This window comes from Oncorhynchus mykiss, chromosome 30 (genome assembly GCF_057628025.1).
Source record: "Oncorhynchus mykiss isolate SJ-2025 chromosome 30, ASM5762802v1, whole genome shotgun sequence".
Taxonomy (NCBI): domain Eukaryota; kingdom Metazoa; phylum Chordata; class Actinopteri; order Salmoniformes; family Salmonidae; genus Oncorhynchus; species Oncorhynchus mykiss.
In genome coordinates, this window is record NC_143051.1 from 7525095 (window position 1) to 7543691 (window position 18597).

Below are 18597 nucleotides of genomic sequence, written 5' to 3' on the forward strand. Positions count from 1 at the left end.
CCCCCAGACGTAAACACTCAGTTGATCTTAACCACAGATCTAGGATCAGATTACTCTAGTCCTTTCCTAACCCTGACCATTGGGAAGGTGAAACAACTGACCCTGTATGAGTGGTTAGTGGCAATGTCTACCTTCTATATAAACCGTGTAGTGTTCGAGTTGACATGGTTATGACTGGTGCCAATCAGTGTGCCACCCATACTGTTTTAAAAAAGGAAGACATACTTTCTGTTCTGAACACTTGTTGAACTGGGAGTTTTTTTTATTTATTTTCACTATCAAGAGTTATGTCGGAAGAATTAGGTACGGTTATTTCAATGAAAGTGTATGCATAAATTGTCTTTCTGTCGTGTACACTTGCTGTGTCTTCCATGTTTCAGATTGTAGCATTGGTCCGGGTCGGGTTCCGGGGGCTGCAGTTTGAGGAATGCAATATTATTTATTTCATAATCACACAGTTTATCGTAATCACAAGACAACCCGCATTTATTTTGTCTCCTAAGACGGACTCACTGTATCTTGATCCTCACTGGTTTTAGAGATTCAACCATGTTGATCAATAACCAAATATTGTTTCTATTTCCCTATACTTTTGTCTTGTCCTGTCTACTTAATTACTTGCTTATTTAAAATATGTATCTGTTATGTGATTTTCGTAATGGGTCTTTTATTTTTGACCCCCAGTCGAAAGCTGCAAATTAGCTCTCTAGGATTTTGATTTAGGGGTGAGAATTATTTAACATATTTGCTGCAATTACTGAGACATTTCACCATTGACTTTGAATAACTTTACACTTCACTTGGCTAACACTGTACAACTTTTTCCAAAGACCTGTCCTGTGAATATTGTGAAGGTTTATCACATGCCATTATTCATTTATTCTAGTGACTTTTACTCAGCGCAAAATGCGCCTTTGAGAACGTTCATGCGGTCACTGGTTTCACCGGAAGTACAATCATTACTTTTCCGCTTTCGCCCTGGTGCCTAGCAACACGAGTCCTCGTTTTTGGGAGAAATAACGATTACAACGGATAAAGCGACAAGGGTAAAGTTTTTGGCGATGGTGAGTATATCAAATTTGAACTTCTTTTTTTCTTTTAGCCACTCATCAAAGTGCCAAAGTTAGCGTTTTATGCTAACCAGCTAGCCGCCGAGATAAGTAGTTCCCGTTACCATAAGTGTGACGTAGTGAGGTCTGTAGCATAATGCTCAGCTGTCTCCCTGGAAAACACCTTAAATAACTACTGTGACACCTCTTAACTATTTGTCACAATGATGAAACTAGATATCCCTAATGTTTGATAACCATGTATACTGAACAAAAAAATAAACGGTAACAATTTCACAGATGTTTACTGAGCTATGCACACTAACAGGGATGTAAACACATTTGTGCACAACATTTTATAGAAATAACCTTATTTTGTGTGTGTGTGTATGGAATATTTCTGTAACCCCAGGTGACCTACCCCCTGTATAACCCCAGCTAATTCGTCCTGGGATATAAACATTGGGTTGTTATTTTACCTGAAATGCACAATGTCCTCTGACAATGAATCCACAGATAAAAGGGTCAACCTAGTTAGTTTCTAGTAATCTCTCCTCCTTCAGGCTTCTTCAGACTTTATATGGCGGTTGGAAACCAACTGTAATGTGTGTTACCACCACCAACTGGACTGGAGTGTTGACCTCAGTTCATATTTCAATCACCCACATGCTCCTAAAAAAAACAATGAGGAGATGAGAGAGGCAACCTTTCTCAGTAGCAAGACTATGCTCACATAGTCAAGGATTTCCTTAAGTTTGGTTCAGTCTGTTCAGGTATTCTGCCACTGTTGGCTCTGTTTTAGGGCAAAATAGTGTTCTAGTTTGCTGTGAAAACCCAGCAGGCCCTGGACCTCGTGGGGTATGAGTTGAGTACCCCTGCCCAAGGCCCTTCCCTTAACCGTATTGGTTAACTGAAGGGACGGGATAGAAACAGCTGTTTGCAGATGAAGGTGAAAGCAACTGTTCCTTCTAATGGGCTTTCTGGAGCTTCGGCTGTATTGTTTATTCCTTCAGATCAGAATGTATCTGGTTTCACAGCCATCAGTTGTCTGAGGTTTCTCCCCTCACGCCCTCTACCTCCACTCCCTCACCCCCTCTACCCCACGCCCTCACCCCCTCTACCTCACGCACTCACCCTCTCTCTACCTCTACCCCCACGCCCTCTCTACCTCTACCCCACGCCCAGAGAGCAGAGGTTCTGGGTTGGGGACTTGGTATGCGCTGAATCAGGAAGTGATACTCGCTCAGCAAGCAGTGTGACGTCCATTAAACAATAATGTAGAAGAGTTGTCTTTTTAATACTTAATGATAATTTGTATGTGATCCTTCTCAGCTCACTGTAGACAACTAAAACACGGTGTTTCTGTTTTATTAACTCGACCTCTTTCACATCTTCAGCTATTCCAGTGGAGGAGAAGACAGTTACACTTTGACCCCCAGCTGGAGGCGTAAACAGAAGACCAGCAGCAATACATCCCCGTATCAACATGAAGTCAAACTTATCAGCTATACTCAGGAAGACTTCTACAGACGGAGATGTTTAAATAGTTGGGAGGAAAGGAAGCCACAGAATAATTTGGTCATCAACAAATAGCCCAGTTCCTTTGTTTCTCACTATTCCAGAGTATTTAAACTGATTCTCCTAAATAAATGGAAATTGAGCTGCTACATGATTTGTCTGTATTATGCACAATAATCTGGCACTAATCAGACCTTCTGATTTAGTTCATTTTTAATGGACTACCAAAAACACTGAAAATGGTCACCAACCAGATTTCCATACCAGTAAAGTACAGGCCTGATGGTAAACCTCCCAGAGGTCGACTAAAAAGACGGGATCTTTTACGTTGTGGACCTCCCACTATGACTCAGGAAGGCTACAGGTTACGTTCAAAAGGTTTGATATATGGCTACGGGCTGTCCTTAACCATGGTATATTGGCCGTATATATATATATATATATATATATTTATCTATATCAAACCCCCAGAGTTGCCTTATTGTTAAACTGGTTGCCAACGTAATTAGAGCCGTACAATTAAAATGGTGGTCTGATATACCACGGCTGTCAGCCAATCAGGATTCAGCGCTCGAACCACGCCGTTTGACCATAATAGGAATCTCATTGAGGTGGGAGTCGCCGCTATATTGTGACAGAACGATCAGTGGTTAAATAATGGCATGCCACTCATCACCGCAACATCAGTTTTATACTTGCATGGAAATGAACTGCCACGTTGTCTAGATAAACCAAATGCCTTTATCATTATTTAGAACAAAAAAAAGTACGAAGTCAATGAGAACAGTATTTTTCTATATAAAAACAAGTTATAAGCACATTTCACAACTGAACACCCAAAACAAGCACCATATGTCACCTTTTACGGTAGAAAATACCAGGGGTTTAAAACGTGAGCCGGTTCCCCAACGGTGTAGGCTGAAGTTGCCTCTGCATGCTGATCTTGGGGTTTTTCCTTGATGGGGAAGCTGGATTGTTCCAGGGGTCATAAGTCAGGAGAATTACTTTCTAGACTGGGTTGTTGTTTTTTTGCAAACAGAATTTGACTAAAACATTGCATACGATCACATCTTATGTGGGAATACTTTTTACAGTCTTATGTCCAACAATGAATACAAATAAATTGTGTGGGGGGGGGAGGGGGCGACTACGACAAATTCAACCTGTCAGTAGGGGAAGCCCTGCCCTCTGTATGACCTAATAAAGACATGTCAACTTTAGAAATATAAAACGAGGTAAGGAAGGAGCCAGCATGGAGCGTACAGTCAGAAACTAACCCTGGGAGAAGAGGAAGCCAGCATGGAGCGTACAGTCAGAAACTAACCCTGGGAGAAGCCAGCATGGAGCGTACAGTCAGAAACTAACCCTGGGAGAAGCCAGCATAGAGCGTACAGTCAGAAACTAACCCTGGGAGAAGAGGAAGCCAGCATGGAACGTACAGTCAAACTAACCCTGGGAGAAGAGGAAGCCAGCATGGAGCGTACAGTCAGAAACTAACCCTGGGAGAAGCCAGCATGGAGCGTACAGTCAGAAACTAACCCTGGGAGAAGCCAGCATGGAGCGTACAGTCAGAAACTAACCCTGGGAGAAGAGGAAGCCAGCATGGAGCGTACAGTCAGAAACTAACCCTGGGAGAAGCCAGCATGGAGCGTACAGTCAGAAACTAACCCTGGGAGAAGCCAGCATGGAGCGTACAGTCAGAAACTAACCCTGGGAGAAGCCAGCATGGAGCGTACAGTCAGAAACTAACCCTGGGAGAAGCCAGCATGGAGCGTACAGTCAGAAACTAACCCTGGGAGAAGCCAGCATGGAGCGTACAGTCAGAAACTAACCCTGGGAGAAGAGGAAGCCAGCATGGAGCGTACAGTCAGAAACTAACCCTGGGAGAAGAGGAAGCCAGCATGGAGCGTACAGTCAGAAACTAACCCTGGGAGAAGAGGAAGCCAGCATGGAGCGTACAGTCAGAAACTAACCCTGGGAGAAGAGGAAGCCAGCATGGAGCGTACAGTCAGAAACTAACCCTGGGAGAAGCCAGCATGGAGCGTACAGTCAGAAACTAACCCTGGGAGAAGCCAGCATGGAGCGTACAGTCAGAAACTAACCCTGGGAGAAGAGGAAGCCAGCATGGAGCGTACAGTCAGAAACTAACCCTGGGAGAAGCCAGCATGGAGCGTACAGTCAGAAACTAACCCTGGGAGAAGAGGAAGCCAGCATGGAGCGTACAGTCAGAAACTAACCCTGGGAGAAGCCAGCATGGAGCGTACAGTCAGAAACTAACCCTGGGAGAAGAGGAAGCCAGCATGGAGCGTACAGTCAGAAACTAACCCTGGGAGAAGCCAGCATGGAGCGTACAGTCAGAAACTAACCCTGGGAGAAGCCAGCATGGAGCGTACAGTCAGAAACTAACCCTGGGAGAAGAGGAAGCCAGCATGGAGCGTACAGTCAGAAACTAACCCTGGGAGAAGCCAGCATGGAGCGTACAGTCAGAAACTAACCCTGGGAGAAGAGGAAGCCAGCATGGAGCGTACAGTCAGAAACTAACCCTGGGAGAAGCCAGCATGGAGCGTACAGTCAGAAACTAACCCTGGGAGAAGAGGAAGCCAGCATGGAGCGTACAGTCAGAAACTAACCCTGGGAGAAGCCAGCATGGAGCGTACAGTCAGAAACTAACCCTGGGAGAAGCCAGCATGGAGCGTACAGTCAGAAACTAACCCTGGGAGAAGCCAGCATGGAGCATACAGTCAGAAACTAACCCTGGGAGAAGCCAGCATGGAGCGTACAGTCAGAAACTAACCCTGGGAGAAGAGGAAGCCAGCATGGAGCGTACAGTCAGAAACTAACCCTGGGAGAAGAGGAAGCCAGCATGGAGCGTACAGTCAGAAACTAACCCTGGGAGAAGTAAAACACAACACATGTTGATCTATGATTTAAAATAACTTCGAGCTGGTGACTATTGTTCAACGGGGAATGTTTTCAGTGGGAAGTGGATTCCTTTTCAACTCTTCATCTGGACTGATCTGAGAACTGTGAAAGCAGTATGGCCTCAGTCTTATCAGGGGGATTTGCTTTCACCAAGTTACCTCGGGTCGGTGAAGAGAGCGGAAATAAGGTAGGAATTCAATCCAAGCCCTGTCAGAGCAGCGCACTAGACCGCTGACAACACAGTAAAGGCATTTCCCCCTGACGGTAACCGTCTGTACAACATCAGCTCAAGTTGACATGACTCCTTGCTGTCCCCAGTCCACCTGGCCGTGCTGCTGCTCCAGTTTCAACTGTTCTGCCTGTGATTATTATTGGACCATGCTGGTCATTTATGAACATTTGAACATCTTGGCCATGTTCTGTTATAATCTCCACCCGGCACAGCCAGAAGAGGACTGGTCACTCCACATAGCCTGGTTCCTCTCTAGGTTTTGGCCTTTCTAGGGAGTTTTTCCTAGCCACCGTGCCTTCTACACCTGCATTGCTTGCTGTTTGGGGTTTTAGGCTGGGTTTCTGTACAGCACTTTGAGATATCAGCTGATGTAAGAAGGGCTATATAAATAAATTAGATTAGAAGCGACCGTACGTCTGTTAGAGAGCAGTGTACACCACAGCACGAACTTGGATTGAATCCCAACCAGGCTTTTTAGACTATTGAAATGGGACCCTACTGCTTCAGATCCTCAGGCTCCATAACTAAACACATGGTATGAAAAACAACATTTAAATAGGTGGCAGAGACATGAGTTAATAAAAGAGCATTTCAACACTGACACAGGCTAAAACGTTTGACTGTTTGAGGAAATACTAAAAACTGTGTTAAGAGAATAATTTACAGTCCATTTCGATTGATTAGATTCACAACTGGAAGCCCCTGTTTATCTGCTGCTCCCACTTCAGGATGTCTTCGTTTCTTCTGTTGGCCTGGTGGTGAAATGAACGAACGCTAGTTGACTGGGCTTAGACCGGATCAGTTACATTTAAAGTCAAGTGGTGTGTTGTGGTTACGACTCACCCTGTTGTGTCCATCTTCTCCTCTGTCTCTTTCTCCTCTTTCACATCTGAGGAAAACAGAACATGTCAGTGTGTCGTCATGTCCAGGGGCCAGTCAGTGTGGTGTCATGTCCAGCGCCCAGGGGCCAGTCAGTGTGGTGTCATGTCCAGCGCCCAGGGGCCAGTCAGTGTGGTGTCATGTCCAGCGTCCAGGGGCCAGTCAGTGTGGAGTCATGTCCAGTGTCCAGTCAGTGTGTTGTCCAGCATCCCAGGGCCAGTCAGTGTGTTGTCATGTCCCAGGGCCAGTCAGTGTGTTGTCATGTCCCAGGGCCAGTCAGTGTGTTGTCATGTCCCAGGGCCAGTCAGTGTGTTGTCATGTCCCAGGGCCAGTCAGTGTGTTGTCATGTCCAGGGTCCAGTCAGTGTGTCGTCATGTCCAGGGGCCAGTCAGTGTGTCGTCATGTCCAGTCAGTGTGTTGTCATGTCCAGCGTCCCGGGGCCAGTCAGTGTGTCGTCATGTCCCGGGGCCAGTCAGTGTGTCGTCATGTCCCGGGGCCAGTCAGTGTGTCGTCATGTCCAGCGTCCAGGGGCCAGTCAGTGTGGAGTCATGTCCAGCGTCCAGGGGCCAGTCAGTGTGTTAGTTGTTTACCTTTCTTCTCCTCTGCCTCCTTCTCTTTCTCCTCCTCAGTCTTGACTCGTTTGGTCTTCTTGTGGTTGGCAGCGTTCCTCCTTCCCCCTCCTCCCTGTCCCTCATCCTCAGAGTCAGAGAACTCCTCTTCACAGGCTATCCTCTTATCATGGGCCCAGACTACACAGGAACACACACTGAGTTCAATAAGAGATTCATAACACGCGGTGAGACAGTACTCGTTGGAGGAGCTAGTGTGTGTGTGTGTGTGTACTTACTGGAGATGCGTTTGTCAGGGCTCTCGTCCTCCTCATCTCCAGAGTCCGGGTGTGGAGCGTCTTCCGGGATGGCCTGCATCTGAACCCCCGGGGCGTGGGGCAGCATGCGCAGGTTCTCAAACAACCTCTGTCTGGGGAGGGAGAGATATGCTTAGTATGTACACTACCAGTCAAAAGTTATAGAACACCTACTCATTCAAGGGGTTTTCTTTATTTTTTACTATCTACATTGTAGAATTATTTTACCTTTGTTAACTGACTTACCTAGTTAAATACATTTTTATTTTCAATGACGGCCTAGGAACAGTGGGCAGAACGACAGATTTGTACCTTGTCAGCTCGGGGATTTGAACTTGCAACCTTCCAGTTACTAGTCCAACGCTCTAACCACTAGGCTACCCTGCCTCTAACCACTAGGCTACCCTACCTCCTCTAACCACTAGGCTACCCTACCTCCTCTAACCACTAGGCTACCCTACCTCCTCTAACCACTAGGCTACCCTACCTCCTCTAACCACTAGGCTACCCTACCTCCTCTAACCACTAGGCTACCCTACCTCCTCTAACCACTAGGCTACCCTACCTCCTCTAACCACTAGGCTACCCTACCTCCTCTAACCACTAGGCTACCCTACCTCCTCTAACCACTAGGCTACCCTACCTCCTCTAACCACTAGGCTACCCTACCTCCTCTAACCACTAGGCTGCCCTGCCTCTAACCACTAGGCTGCCCTGCCGCCTCTACACTCTAACCACTAGGCTGCCCTGCCTCTAACCACTAGGCTACCCTGCCTCTAACCACTAGGCTACCCTGCCTCTAACCACTAGGCTACCCTGCCTCTAACCACTAGGCTACCCTGCCTCTAACCACTAGGCTACCCTGCCTCTAACCACTAGGCTACCCTGCCTCTAACCACTAGGCTACCCTGCCTCTAACCACTAGGCTACCCTGCCTCTAACCACTAGGCTACCCTGCCTCTAACCACTAGGCTACCCTGCCTCTAACCACTAGGCTACCCTGCCTCTAACCACTAGGCTACCCTGCCTCTAACCACTAGGCTACCCTGCCTCTAACCACTAGGCTACCCTGCCTCCTCTACACTCTAACCACTAGGCTACCCTACCTCCTCTACACTCTAACCACTAGGCTACCCTACCTCCTCTACACTCTAACCACTAGGCTACCCTGCCGCCCCTACACTCTAACCACTAGGCTACCCTGCCTCCTCTACACTCTAACCACTAGGCTACCCTACCTCCTCTACACTCTAACCACTAGGCTACCCTGCCTCCTCTACACTCTAACCACTAGGCTACCCTACCTCCTCTACACTCTAAAGGCTACCCTACCTCCTCTACACTCTAAAGGCTACCCTACCTCCTCTACACTCTAAAGGCTACCCTACCTCCTCTACACTCTAAAGGCTACCCTACCTCCTCTACACTCTAACCACTAGGCTACCCTACCTCCTCTACACTCTAACCACTAGGCTACCCTACCTCCTCTACACTCTAACCACTAGGCTACCCTGCCTCTAACCACTAGGCTACCCTACCTCCTCTACACTCTAACCACTAGTCTACCCTGCCGCCCCATAATAGTGAAAACATCAAATAGTAATAAAAAAAAAGTTAAATCAAAATATTTTAGGTTTGAGTTTCTTCAAAGTGCATTCTCTCAACCAGCTTCATGAGGTTGTCACCTGGAATGCATTTCAATTAACAGGTGTGCCTTGGTAAAAGTTCATTTGTGGAATTTCTTTCCTTAATGCGTCTGAGCCAATCAGCTGTGACAGAATATTTTACCAAATAGGGCTATCCTCTGTATACCACCCCTACCTTGTCACAACACAACTCAATAAGGAAAGAAATTCCACAAATTAACTTTTACCAAGGCACACCTGCTAATTGAAATGCATTCCAGGTGACAACCTCGTGAAGCTGGTTGAGAGAATGCCAAGCTGTCAAGGCAAAGGGTGGCTACTTTTGAAGAATCTCAAATATAATTTTGATTTCTTTAACACTTTTTTGGTTACTTCATGATTCCATAGTTTATTTTTTACACTGGTTGTGTGATTTGGAATCTATCGTCCCAGTGTGTTTGGAGTAGGCCATTTATTTCACACAGAACGACAAGCTGACCAATAGACTAGGTCAACTTCGGTACTATAGGGGAATAGTAGATTAGGCCTAAGTGATTGTCTCGTTGCCCGAGGAAAAGTAACCTAAACGTGGACAGTTATTGTAGCGTCGGAAATCAGTGAGAAGGACGTGAGCCATTGCATCCTCTGTCAAGATAAACAACCGTCATTTAAATATGTGATGTGTGTAGTAGACACCATAAATCATGCCCGGCACCACATTTTCCCCAACAGAAACCCTGCTGTGTTGCTGTGCGAGAGCGCAGTGGCTGTCTGTGTAACTTACTTGATCTTCTCCAGGTAATCATTGGTGTTCTGGTTGGTCATGTTAGACGGGCTGATGTGGAGCTTGAAGTCAGGACCAAAGTACTCAAAGTAGTCGTTGTAAGGCAGCTCTGATTGGACGAGAGACATCATTATAAAGTCAAACGTGAAGCAAAGAGACTGAGATCTTACTCTGATGCTTAATGGTAGAACGAGATGTCTGTGTGTATAATTAGGTATAATGCTGTGTGTGTGTGTGTACCGTTAGGTATAATGCTGTGTGTGTGTGTGTGTACCGTTAGGTATAATGCTGTGTGTGTGTGTGTGTACCGTTAGGTATAATGCTGTGTGTGTGTGTGTGTGTGTGTACCGTTAGGTATAATGCTGTGTGTGTGTGTGTGTACCGTTAGGTATAATGCTGTGTGTGTGTGTGTGTACCGTTAGGTATAATGCTGTGTGTGTGTGTGTGTGTGTACCGTTAGGTATAATGCTGTGTGTGTGTGTGTGTGTGTACCGTTAGGTATAATGCTGTGTGTGTGTGTGTGTGTGTACCGTTAGGTATAATGCTGTGTGTGTGTGTGTGTGTGTACCGTTAGGTATAATGCTGTGTGTGTGTGTACCGTTAGGTATAATGCTGTGTGTGTGTGTGTGTACCGTTAGGTATAATGCTGTGTGTGTGTGTGTGTGTACCGTTAGGTATAATGCTGTGTGTGTGTGTGTGTGTGTGTACCGTTAGGTATAATGCTGTGTGTGTGTGTGTGTGTGTGTGTACCGTTAGGTATAATGCTGTGTGTGTGTGTGTGTGTGTGTGTACCGTTAGGTATAATGCTGTGTGTGTGTGTGTGTACCGTTAGGTATAATGCTGTGTGTGTGTGTGTGTGTGTGTACCGTTAGGTATAATGCTGTGTGTGTGTGTGTGTACCGTTAGGTATAATGCTGTGTGTGTGTGTGTGTGTACCGTTAGGTATAATGCTGTGTGTGTGTGTGTGTGTACCGTTAGGTATAATGCTGTGTGTGTGTGTGTGTGTACCGTTAGGTATAATGCTGTGTGTGTGTGTGTGTGTACCGTTAGGTATAATGCTGTGTGTGTGTGTGTGTGTGTGTACCGTTAGGTATAATGCTGTGTGTGTGTGTGTGTGTACCGTTAGGTATAATGCTGTGTGTGTGTGTGTGTGTACCGTTAGGTATAATGCTGTGTGTGTGTGTGTGTACCGTTAGGTATAATGCTGTGTGTGTGTGTGTGTACCGTTAGGTATAATGCTGTGTGTGTGTGTGTGTGTACCGTTCGGTATAATGCTGTGTGTGTGTGTGTACCGTTCGGTATAATGCTGTGTGTGTGTGTGTACCGTTCGGTATAATGCTGTGTGTGTGTGTACCGTTCGGTATAATGCTGTGTGTGTGTGTACCGTTCGGTATAATGCTGTGTGTGTGTGTGTGTGTGTGTACCGTTCGGTATAATGCTGTGTGTGTGTGTACCGTTCGGTATAATGCTGTGTGTGTGTGTACCGTTCGGTATAATGCTGTGTGTGTGTGTGTGTGTACCGTTAGGTATAATCCTGTGTGTGTGTGTGTACCGTTCGGTATAATGCTGTGTGTGTGTGTGTGTGTGTAACGTTCGGTATAATGCTGTGTGTGTGTACCGTTAGGTATGATGCTGTGTGTGTGTGTGTGTACCGTTAGGTATGATGCTGTGTGTGTGTGTGTGTACCGTTAGGTATGATGCTGTGTGTGTGTGTGTACCGTTAGGTATAATGCTGTCCAGAGCCACGGCGGTCTCGTAGGTCCAGCAGCGGGCCACGTTACGGATGGTATAACCTCCACCTCCCAACATCAACAGAGGCAGGTTGAAACTCTTCATGTACTCAACACACTTAGCATGACCTGAAACACAGCGCCAGGGGTCCAACACACTTAGCATGACCTGAAACACAGCGTCAGGGGTTCAACACACTTAGCATGACCTGAAACACAGCGTCAGGGGTCCAACACACTTAGCATGACCTGAAACACAGCGCCAGGGGTCCAACACACTTAGCATGACCTGAAACACAGCGTCAGGGGTTCAACACACTTAGCATGACCTGAAACACAGCGTCAGGGGTCCAACACACTTAGCATGACCTGAAACACAGCGTCAGGGGTCCAGCACACTTAGCATGACCTGAAACACAGCGTCAGGGGTCCAACACACTTAGCATGACCTGAAACACAGCGTCAGGGGTCCAACACACTTAGCATGACCTGAAACACAGCGTCAGGGGTTCAACACACTTAGCATGACCTGAAACACAGCGTCAGGGGTTCAACACACTTAGCATGACCTGAAACACAGCGTCAGGGGTTCAACACACTTAGCATGACCTGAAACACAGCGTCAGGGGTTCAACACACTTAACATGACCTGAAACACAGCGTCAGGGGTTCAACACACTTAGCATGACCTGTAACACAGCGTCAGGGGTTCAACACACTTAGCATGACCTGAAACACAGCGCCAGGGGTTCAACACACTTAGCATGACCTGAAACACAGCGTCAGGGGTTCAACACACTTAGCATGACCTGAAACACAGCGTCAGGGGTTCAACACACTTAGCATGACCTGAAACACAGCGTCAGGGGTTCAACGTTCCAACACTTTATTGTCCATTCTTCTGGAATGGAAATGTGTCTTTACATGCATGTGGCGCAGGCAGGCCGACAGAACGCCTGGCTGGCAGGCAGGCCGACAGAACGCCTGGCTGGCAGGCAGGCCGACAGAACGCCTGGCTGGCAGGCAGGCCGACAGAACGCCTGGCTGGCAGGCAGACCGACAGAACGCCTGGCTGGCAGGCAGACCGACAGAACGCCTGGCTGGCAGGCAGGCCGACAGAACGCCTGGCTGGCAGGCAGGCCGACAGAACGCCTGGCTGGCAGGCAGACCGACAGAACGCCTGGCTGGCAGGCAGACCGACAGAACGCCTGGCTGGCAGGCAGGCCGACAGAACGCCTGGCTGGCAGGCAGACCGACAGAACGCCTGGCTGGCAGGCAGACCGACAGAACGCCTGGCTGGCAGGCAGGCCGACAGAACGCCTGGCTGGCAGGCAGGCCGACAGAACGCCTGGCTGGCAGGCAGACCGACAGAACGCCTGGCTGGCAGGCAGACCGACAGAACGCCTGGCTGGCAGGCAGGCAGACCGACAGAACGCCTGGCTGGCAGGCAGACCGACAGAACGTCTGGCTGGGAGGCAGACCGACAGAACGTCTGGCATGATTGGTTCTAGAACGCCTGGCAGACCGACAGAACGCCTGGCAGACCGACAGAACGTCTGGCATGATTGGTTCTAGAACGCCTGGCAGACAGAACGCCTGCCTGGCAGACAGACAGTATACTAAACAAGCCTACACATCAATACCAACACCGTTAGAGCAGGATCATTAATGAGACTTAAAAAGGTTAAAACTACATTATTCCATACTCTTACTGTAACGCCACACGTCACCTGAAAACACAAACTGTTGAGTAAAATGTGTTACCTTTGATGGTCAGGTTGAAACAGCCCAGTCTGTCTCCTGAGAGAGAGTCGGCTCCACACTGTAACACGACTGCACTGGGTTGGAACATCTCCATCACTTTAGCCATCACCTAGCAACACACACGCACATTGATTACAACAACAAAAAGTTACCGTGTGTGTGTGTGTGTGGAACCAAAACACGGAATTCCTTGCAGCAGGAGACTCACAGGTTTGAAGATGGCTTCGTAAGACTCATCGTCGATGCCGTCTCTGAGAGGGTAGTTTACAGCATAGTACTTCCCCTTCCCTGCTCCAATGTCCTACACACACACACACACACACACACACCTTATTGTACATTCTGGAGTACAGAAACGACTCAAATATAGGCAGACAATACAACACACAGAGGAACACACTGAAATCTACTGTGCTTATTTCTGACCCGACCCCCGCCCCCAGCACACACACACACACACACACACTCACCCTCAGGTCTCCGGTACCAGGGAAGTATTCTCCATACTTGTGGAAGGACACCGTCATGACCCGGTCTGTGGTGAAGAAAGCCTCTTCCACCCCGTCTCCATGGTGAATGTCGATGTCTATGTACAACACCCTCTGGTGGTACCTGACAGGACAGACGACTCATTACACACCGATAGGTTCTGACCGCTAACCTTCACAATATGGTTAAATCAGGTGTCCTAGAGAAAGGTGAAGGGTCACGGTCAGGTTGTCTACACCAGAAGTGAATGGTTCGCTGTAGGAGGAACGTCTACAGGTTGTCTACACCAGAAGTGAATGGTTAGCTGTAGGAGGAACGTCTACGGTGGATATGAACCAAAGGGGGCTTGGAATGTTACTGTGTGAGGGAAAGGCAATCACATGGTTGTCGACACTGATAAGGATGGAGAGGAGTGGGGGTGGGGGGCGTGAGGCCAGGTCACATTAAGGGAGAGGGAACAGTTCATTACCCTCATCACTTAACTTCCTGCCTAGACACAGATGTACTCCATCTCCTTCCCTCTGAACACATCGGTTTCTAGGCAGGAAGTTAAGTGATGTACTCCATCTCCTTCCCTCTGAACATCTCTGTTTCTAGGCAGGAAGTTAAGTGATGTGTTCAGAGGGAAGGAGATGGAGTACATCTGTGTCTAGGCAGGAAGTTAAGTGATGTACTCCATCTCCTTCTCTCTGTTTCTAGGCAGGAAGTTAAGTGATGTGGGTAATGAACTGTTCCCTCTCCCTTAATGTGACCTGCTGACACTGCTGAGAACACGTCTTTGTCTGTTCAGTCGTCTGACAACGGGGGTCGGGTGAGGTGGCCCAACGGGGGGAGTCGGGTGAGGTGACCACACAGGGCTCTTACTTGAGCAGCTCCAGGATGGCGAGGACGATGTCGTTGACGTAGCAGAACCCAGAGGCCTCAGACTTCTTGGCATGATGGAGTCCTCCGGCCCAGTTGATGGCGATGTCCGTCTGCTGCTTGTTCAGCTTCACTGCCCCCGCTACACACACACAGAGAGAGGACAGAGACAGTCAATAAGGAGAGAGAGGACAGAGACAGGCAATAAGGAGCGCGAGAGAGGACAGAGACAGGCAATAAGGAGCGCGAGAGAGGACAGAGACAGGCAATAAGGAGCGCGAGAGAGGACAGAGACAGGCAATAAGGAGCGCGAGAGAGGACAGAGACAGGCAATAAGGAGCGCGAGAGAGGACAGAGACAGGCAATAAGGAGCGCGAGAGAGGACAGAGACAGGCAACAAGGAGTGCGAGAGAGGACAGAGACAGTCAACAAGGAGCGAAAGAGAGGACAGAGACAGTCAACAAGGAGAGAGAGAGAGGACAGAGACAGTCAACAAGGAGAGAGAGAGAGGACAGAGACAGGCAACAAGGAGAGAGAGAGAGGACAGAGACAGTCAACAAGGAGAGAGAGAGAGGACAGAGACAGTCAACAAGGAGCGAGAGAGAGGACAGAGACAGTCAACAAGGAGCGAGAGAGGACAGAGACAGTCAACAAGGAGCGAGACAAGCGAGAGAGGAGATGAGACTTACCGACAGAGCCTCCCGTTGACAGCTGACAGAACTCAAACAGGCCGTCAAACACTGGGCAGTCCTCTCCCACATTAACTGTTAAGAGAACAGCAAGGATAGAAGGCATTAATTTGAGATGTGCGATTGAATCCTGCACATTTGTTCCAAAGCATTAAAGCACTAGCTAAACAGATGTGAGTGTGGAGTACAGTCTAAAGTCAGCTCAACATTAGCCCATATGAAAACCTATGTCAACCTTTGGTTTTTGGGGTGAACTATCCCTTTAAATAACACATAGGGCGCCCACACCTAAACAATGCTAGGGGGGGAAAACACTGTCTGCTACTCACATCTCTGCATCTGTTTGCTGTGCTCTGACATGTTGTCTGGCCGGATGGAACGCAGGAACTTTATGTAGTCGTCACTGTGGTACTTGGTCATCTCCTCTCCACTGGCCTTGTGGGGTCTCTAGGGAGGTCAGAGGAAATCAAAAGGGCTGAAAAAAAAGTCTGTTTAAAAAAAAAAGGTGGAAAAACACCACCATTTCCTGGTTGCTAAAACGGTCACCTAAATCTCATCTGATATTATCAATAACCCAAAATATATGGAAGGTCAGAAAACGTATTGTCCACAACTGTCCATCTAGGTCTTTATAAGTCTGTAGGACTTTGGAACATCTCAACTATACAGAAAGTTACTTTGGACCTGTGGTGTAGAAGTGTGTTGAAGAATTAGGAGTCCACTCGTATCAGCTTCAGTCCTATACAATATATTTATATCATGTTTTTTTTTTATTTAACTAAGCAAGTCAGTTATGAACAAAATTCTTATTTACAATAACTGCCTATCCCGGCCAAACCCTAACAGCGCTGGGCCAATTGTGCACCGCCCTATGGGACTCCCAATCACGACCGGTTATGATACAGCCTGGAATCGAACCAGGGTCTGTAGTGACGCCTCTAGCACTGAGAAGCAGTGCCTTAGACCGCTGCGTCATCCTCTATAGATCCATCTCTTGGCCACGTTCTGAAAAGGAACGCTTTGGCTTATTTGATGTTTAGGATTATTTTTTAATGTGTGCATCACTAATAGGAAGTTTGTATTTTTTTGTGTGTATAAACCCCCTGTAGCTGCTGTGCTTACATATATCTCCATCTTCCTGTACAGTCCATAGTTGAGCAGGAGGTTGTGGGTCATACGGATCCTGTGGGGTTTCATGGGATGACCCTGGCCATAGTAATAATTACCAACGTCGCCTGGGGAGAGGAAATTTGAGGTTTAGACAAACTACTGAAACAACAAAAAAAACATTTCCTTCCACCTAGCTCCAGAGATAAGGTATGTAACTGTTTAACATTTGTCATTTTAGCTTTCTGCGTTTATCCAGAGCGACTTACAGGGTCAATAAAAGACACCGACCGACCGACTCTTCACCTGGTCGACTCTGAGATTTATATTACTGTCTCTCCAAGGCCCTTAGCGGTCGATTTAAAGTGCCGGCTTTTGTTCCGGGCTATAGCACTATCACGCCTGAATCACACATGCAAGCCTGGTAGCTACACAGCACGAAACACAAATCACACACACACACCTATACAACACCGCTAGCTACATGATAACCCCACTTTACTAAACAAATGGTGTAGATAAATATGAAGAGGCAATTTGTGATTCAGACACTGAGTTCCTAACCATCTCTTCGTTATTAGGCTAGTTGTCGCAAATTTTTAAAAAAAGCATCAACTTGCTAGCAAGCTAGATATCGGCAATTTAGCTCATTTGGGAAAAAAATAATAAAAACCACCATTCAAGTTGCTTTGGCTAGCTAACCAAAAAAAACGTATTCCTAACCAGGTTAACCAGGCTAACTAACTTAGCTAGCGAGCTAACCACTCTGCGGCTACAGTAACGTTAGCATGCTAGCAGCTAACTCACCTACGGCACTTCAACGTGGATCAACAACAAAAATATATATATTTTTTTTATCGAGCACCAAATCCTTCGCCGATACAATCAATAATATTGCAGACAAGACGCACACACTAAGCTACATAACATTAAATCTTACCATCGTAATAATAGCAAACTTTCTTCTTTGTTCCTCCTGCAGACGACAGCGCCATTTTACTGTAATTAACAGGGGCACCGTTCTTTACACCGGATCATTTTTTACCCCACCGTCTCGTCCAATCACCCGAAGGCGTTGTTTGTGAAGGGTGTACACTTGTTTCTGTCTGTTCACTGGTCTGTGATGGGAAGTTATGTGCTTCTAACAAGTCGACAAATATATATATATATATATGTTGAATAAATAAATCCTTATATACATTCTTCATTTTGCTGTATGATGAACGCCATTTTTTCCAACCTACACTGGAAGACTAAGGATCTTGCACACAATCGATACATTCCTGTACAATGATCTTGCACAATATTGTTTCTCTCACATTGAGCTGTATATTGAAGTACATCAGCAAAAAGGATGATATGATAGTCTGCTACAGGAACCTTCATACGTCATTTTCAAAAGTCTAACTTTTAGCCACCAGATGGTTCCATTGTACTACAATAAGCTAGTCTGCTCAGCTTTGCACGTGTTTATTGCTTATATTTAAAAAAAATAAGCTTCCCACAGAGTTTCAAACTATAGTCCTACCATCTCTGGTACTGTACCTGTCTGAACAACAGCACACCTGTCTGGTACCCCACCCTTCTTAAAGGGGCAGTTCGTCCTTAAAGGGGCAAATCGTCCTGGCACAAGTGACATAAATGGTCTGCTTTATTTGTCAGGAACTCAGTCTGGGTCTCAAAATGTGTTTATATTCTTATGTCAGTCACTGACAGTCACTCTGCTGTAAAATTGCACAGTTTATGTCTCTGCAACCATGTCAAAATTCAAAACAAATCCAATTGTATTGGCCCGAATTCAACAGGTGTAGTAGACCTTACCATGAAACGCTGAATACAACAGGTGTAGTAGACCTTACCATGAAACGCTGAATACAACAGGTGTAGTAGACCTTACCATGAAACGCTGACTACAACAGGTGTAGTAGACCTTACCATGAAACGCTGAATACAACAGGTGTAGTAGACCTTAGCATGAAACGCTGAATACAACAGGTGTAGTAGACCTTACCATGAAACGCTGAATACAACAGGTGTAGTAGACCTTACCATGAAACGCTGAATACAACAGGTGTAGTAGACC

The 18597-nt window shown here is 46.9% G+C and overlaps 1 protein-coding gene and 1 long non-coding RNA gene across 3 annotated transcripts; one reads left to right on the top strand and one right to left on the bottom strand.

The window, feature by feature from the left end:
- Window positions 1-949: 949 nt before the first annotated feature.
- Window positions 950-2716, top strand: LOC149970186 (uncharacterized). Its single transcript, XR_016493480.1, has 2 exons — window positions 950-1064; window positions 2447-2716. It is a non-coding gene; the product is annotated as an uncharacterized LOC149970186 (long non-coding RNA).
- A 572-nt stretch (window positions 2717-3288) lies between these two features.
- On the bottom strand, window positions 3289-18097 carry LOC110487857 (histone deacetylase 1). Of its 2 annotated transcripts, XM_090227454.1 has the most exons (14): window positions 17455-18097; window positions 16530-16642; window positions 15737-15854; window positions 15408-15482; window positions 14722-14860; window positions 13839-13980; window positions 13577-13669; window positions 13369-13477; window positions 11593-11733; window positions 9875-9983; window positions 7448-7578; window positions 7191-7349; window positions 6565-6610; window positions 3289-6473 (listed from the first exon to the last, which is right to left on the bottom strand). In XM_090227454.1, exons 1-14 carry the CDS (start codon window positions 17507-17509, stop codon window positions 6446-6448), a joined length of 1458 nt encoding a protein of 485 aa, XP_090083580.1. In that variant the 5' UTR covers window positions 17510-18097; the 3' UTR covers window positions 3289-6445. The 2 variants fall into 2 exon arrangements, with proteins under 2 accessions (XP_090083580.1, XP_090083581.1); XM_090227455.1 differs by lacking the exons at window positions 3289-6473; window positions 6565-6610; window positions 7191-7349; ... (1 more) ...; window positions 9875-9983; window positions 11593-11733 and adding an exon at window positions 12389-12453.
- Between the last annotated feature and the right edge of the window lie 500 nt (window positions 18098-18597).

What these genes read in the sequence shown, in the direction of transcription:
- LOC110487857 (XM_090227454.1), bottom strand. Translation starts at nt 17,509, where the DNA reads ATGGCGCTGTCGTCTGCAGGAGGAACAAAGAAGAAAGTTTGCTATTAT. An exon ending in GTCAACGGGAGGCTCTGTCG is followed by an intron (nt 14,861 to 15,407) that starts GTAAGTCTCATC and finishes GTGTGTGTGTAG; the next exon opens with CGGGGGCAGTGAAGCTGAAC. An exon ending in GAGAAGATGGACACAACAGG is followed by an intron (nt 6,474 to 6,564) that starts GTGAGTCGTAAC and finishes TTTCACCACCAG; the next exon opens with GCCAACAGAAGAAACGAAGA.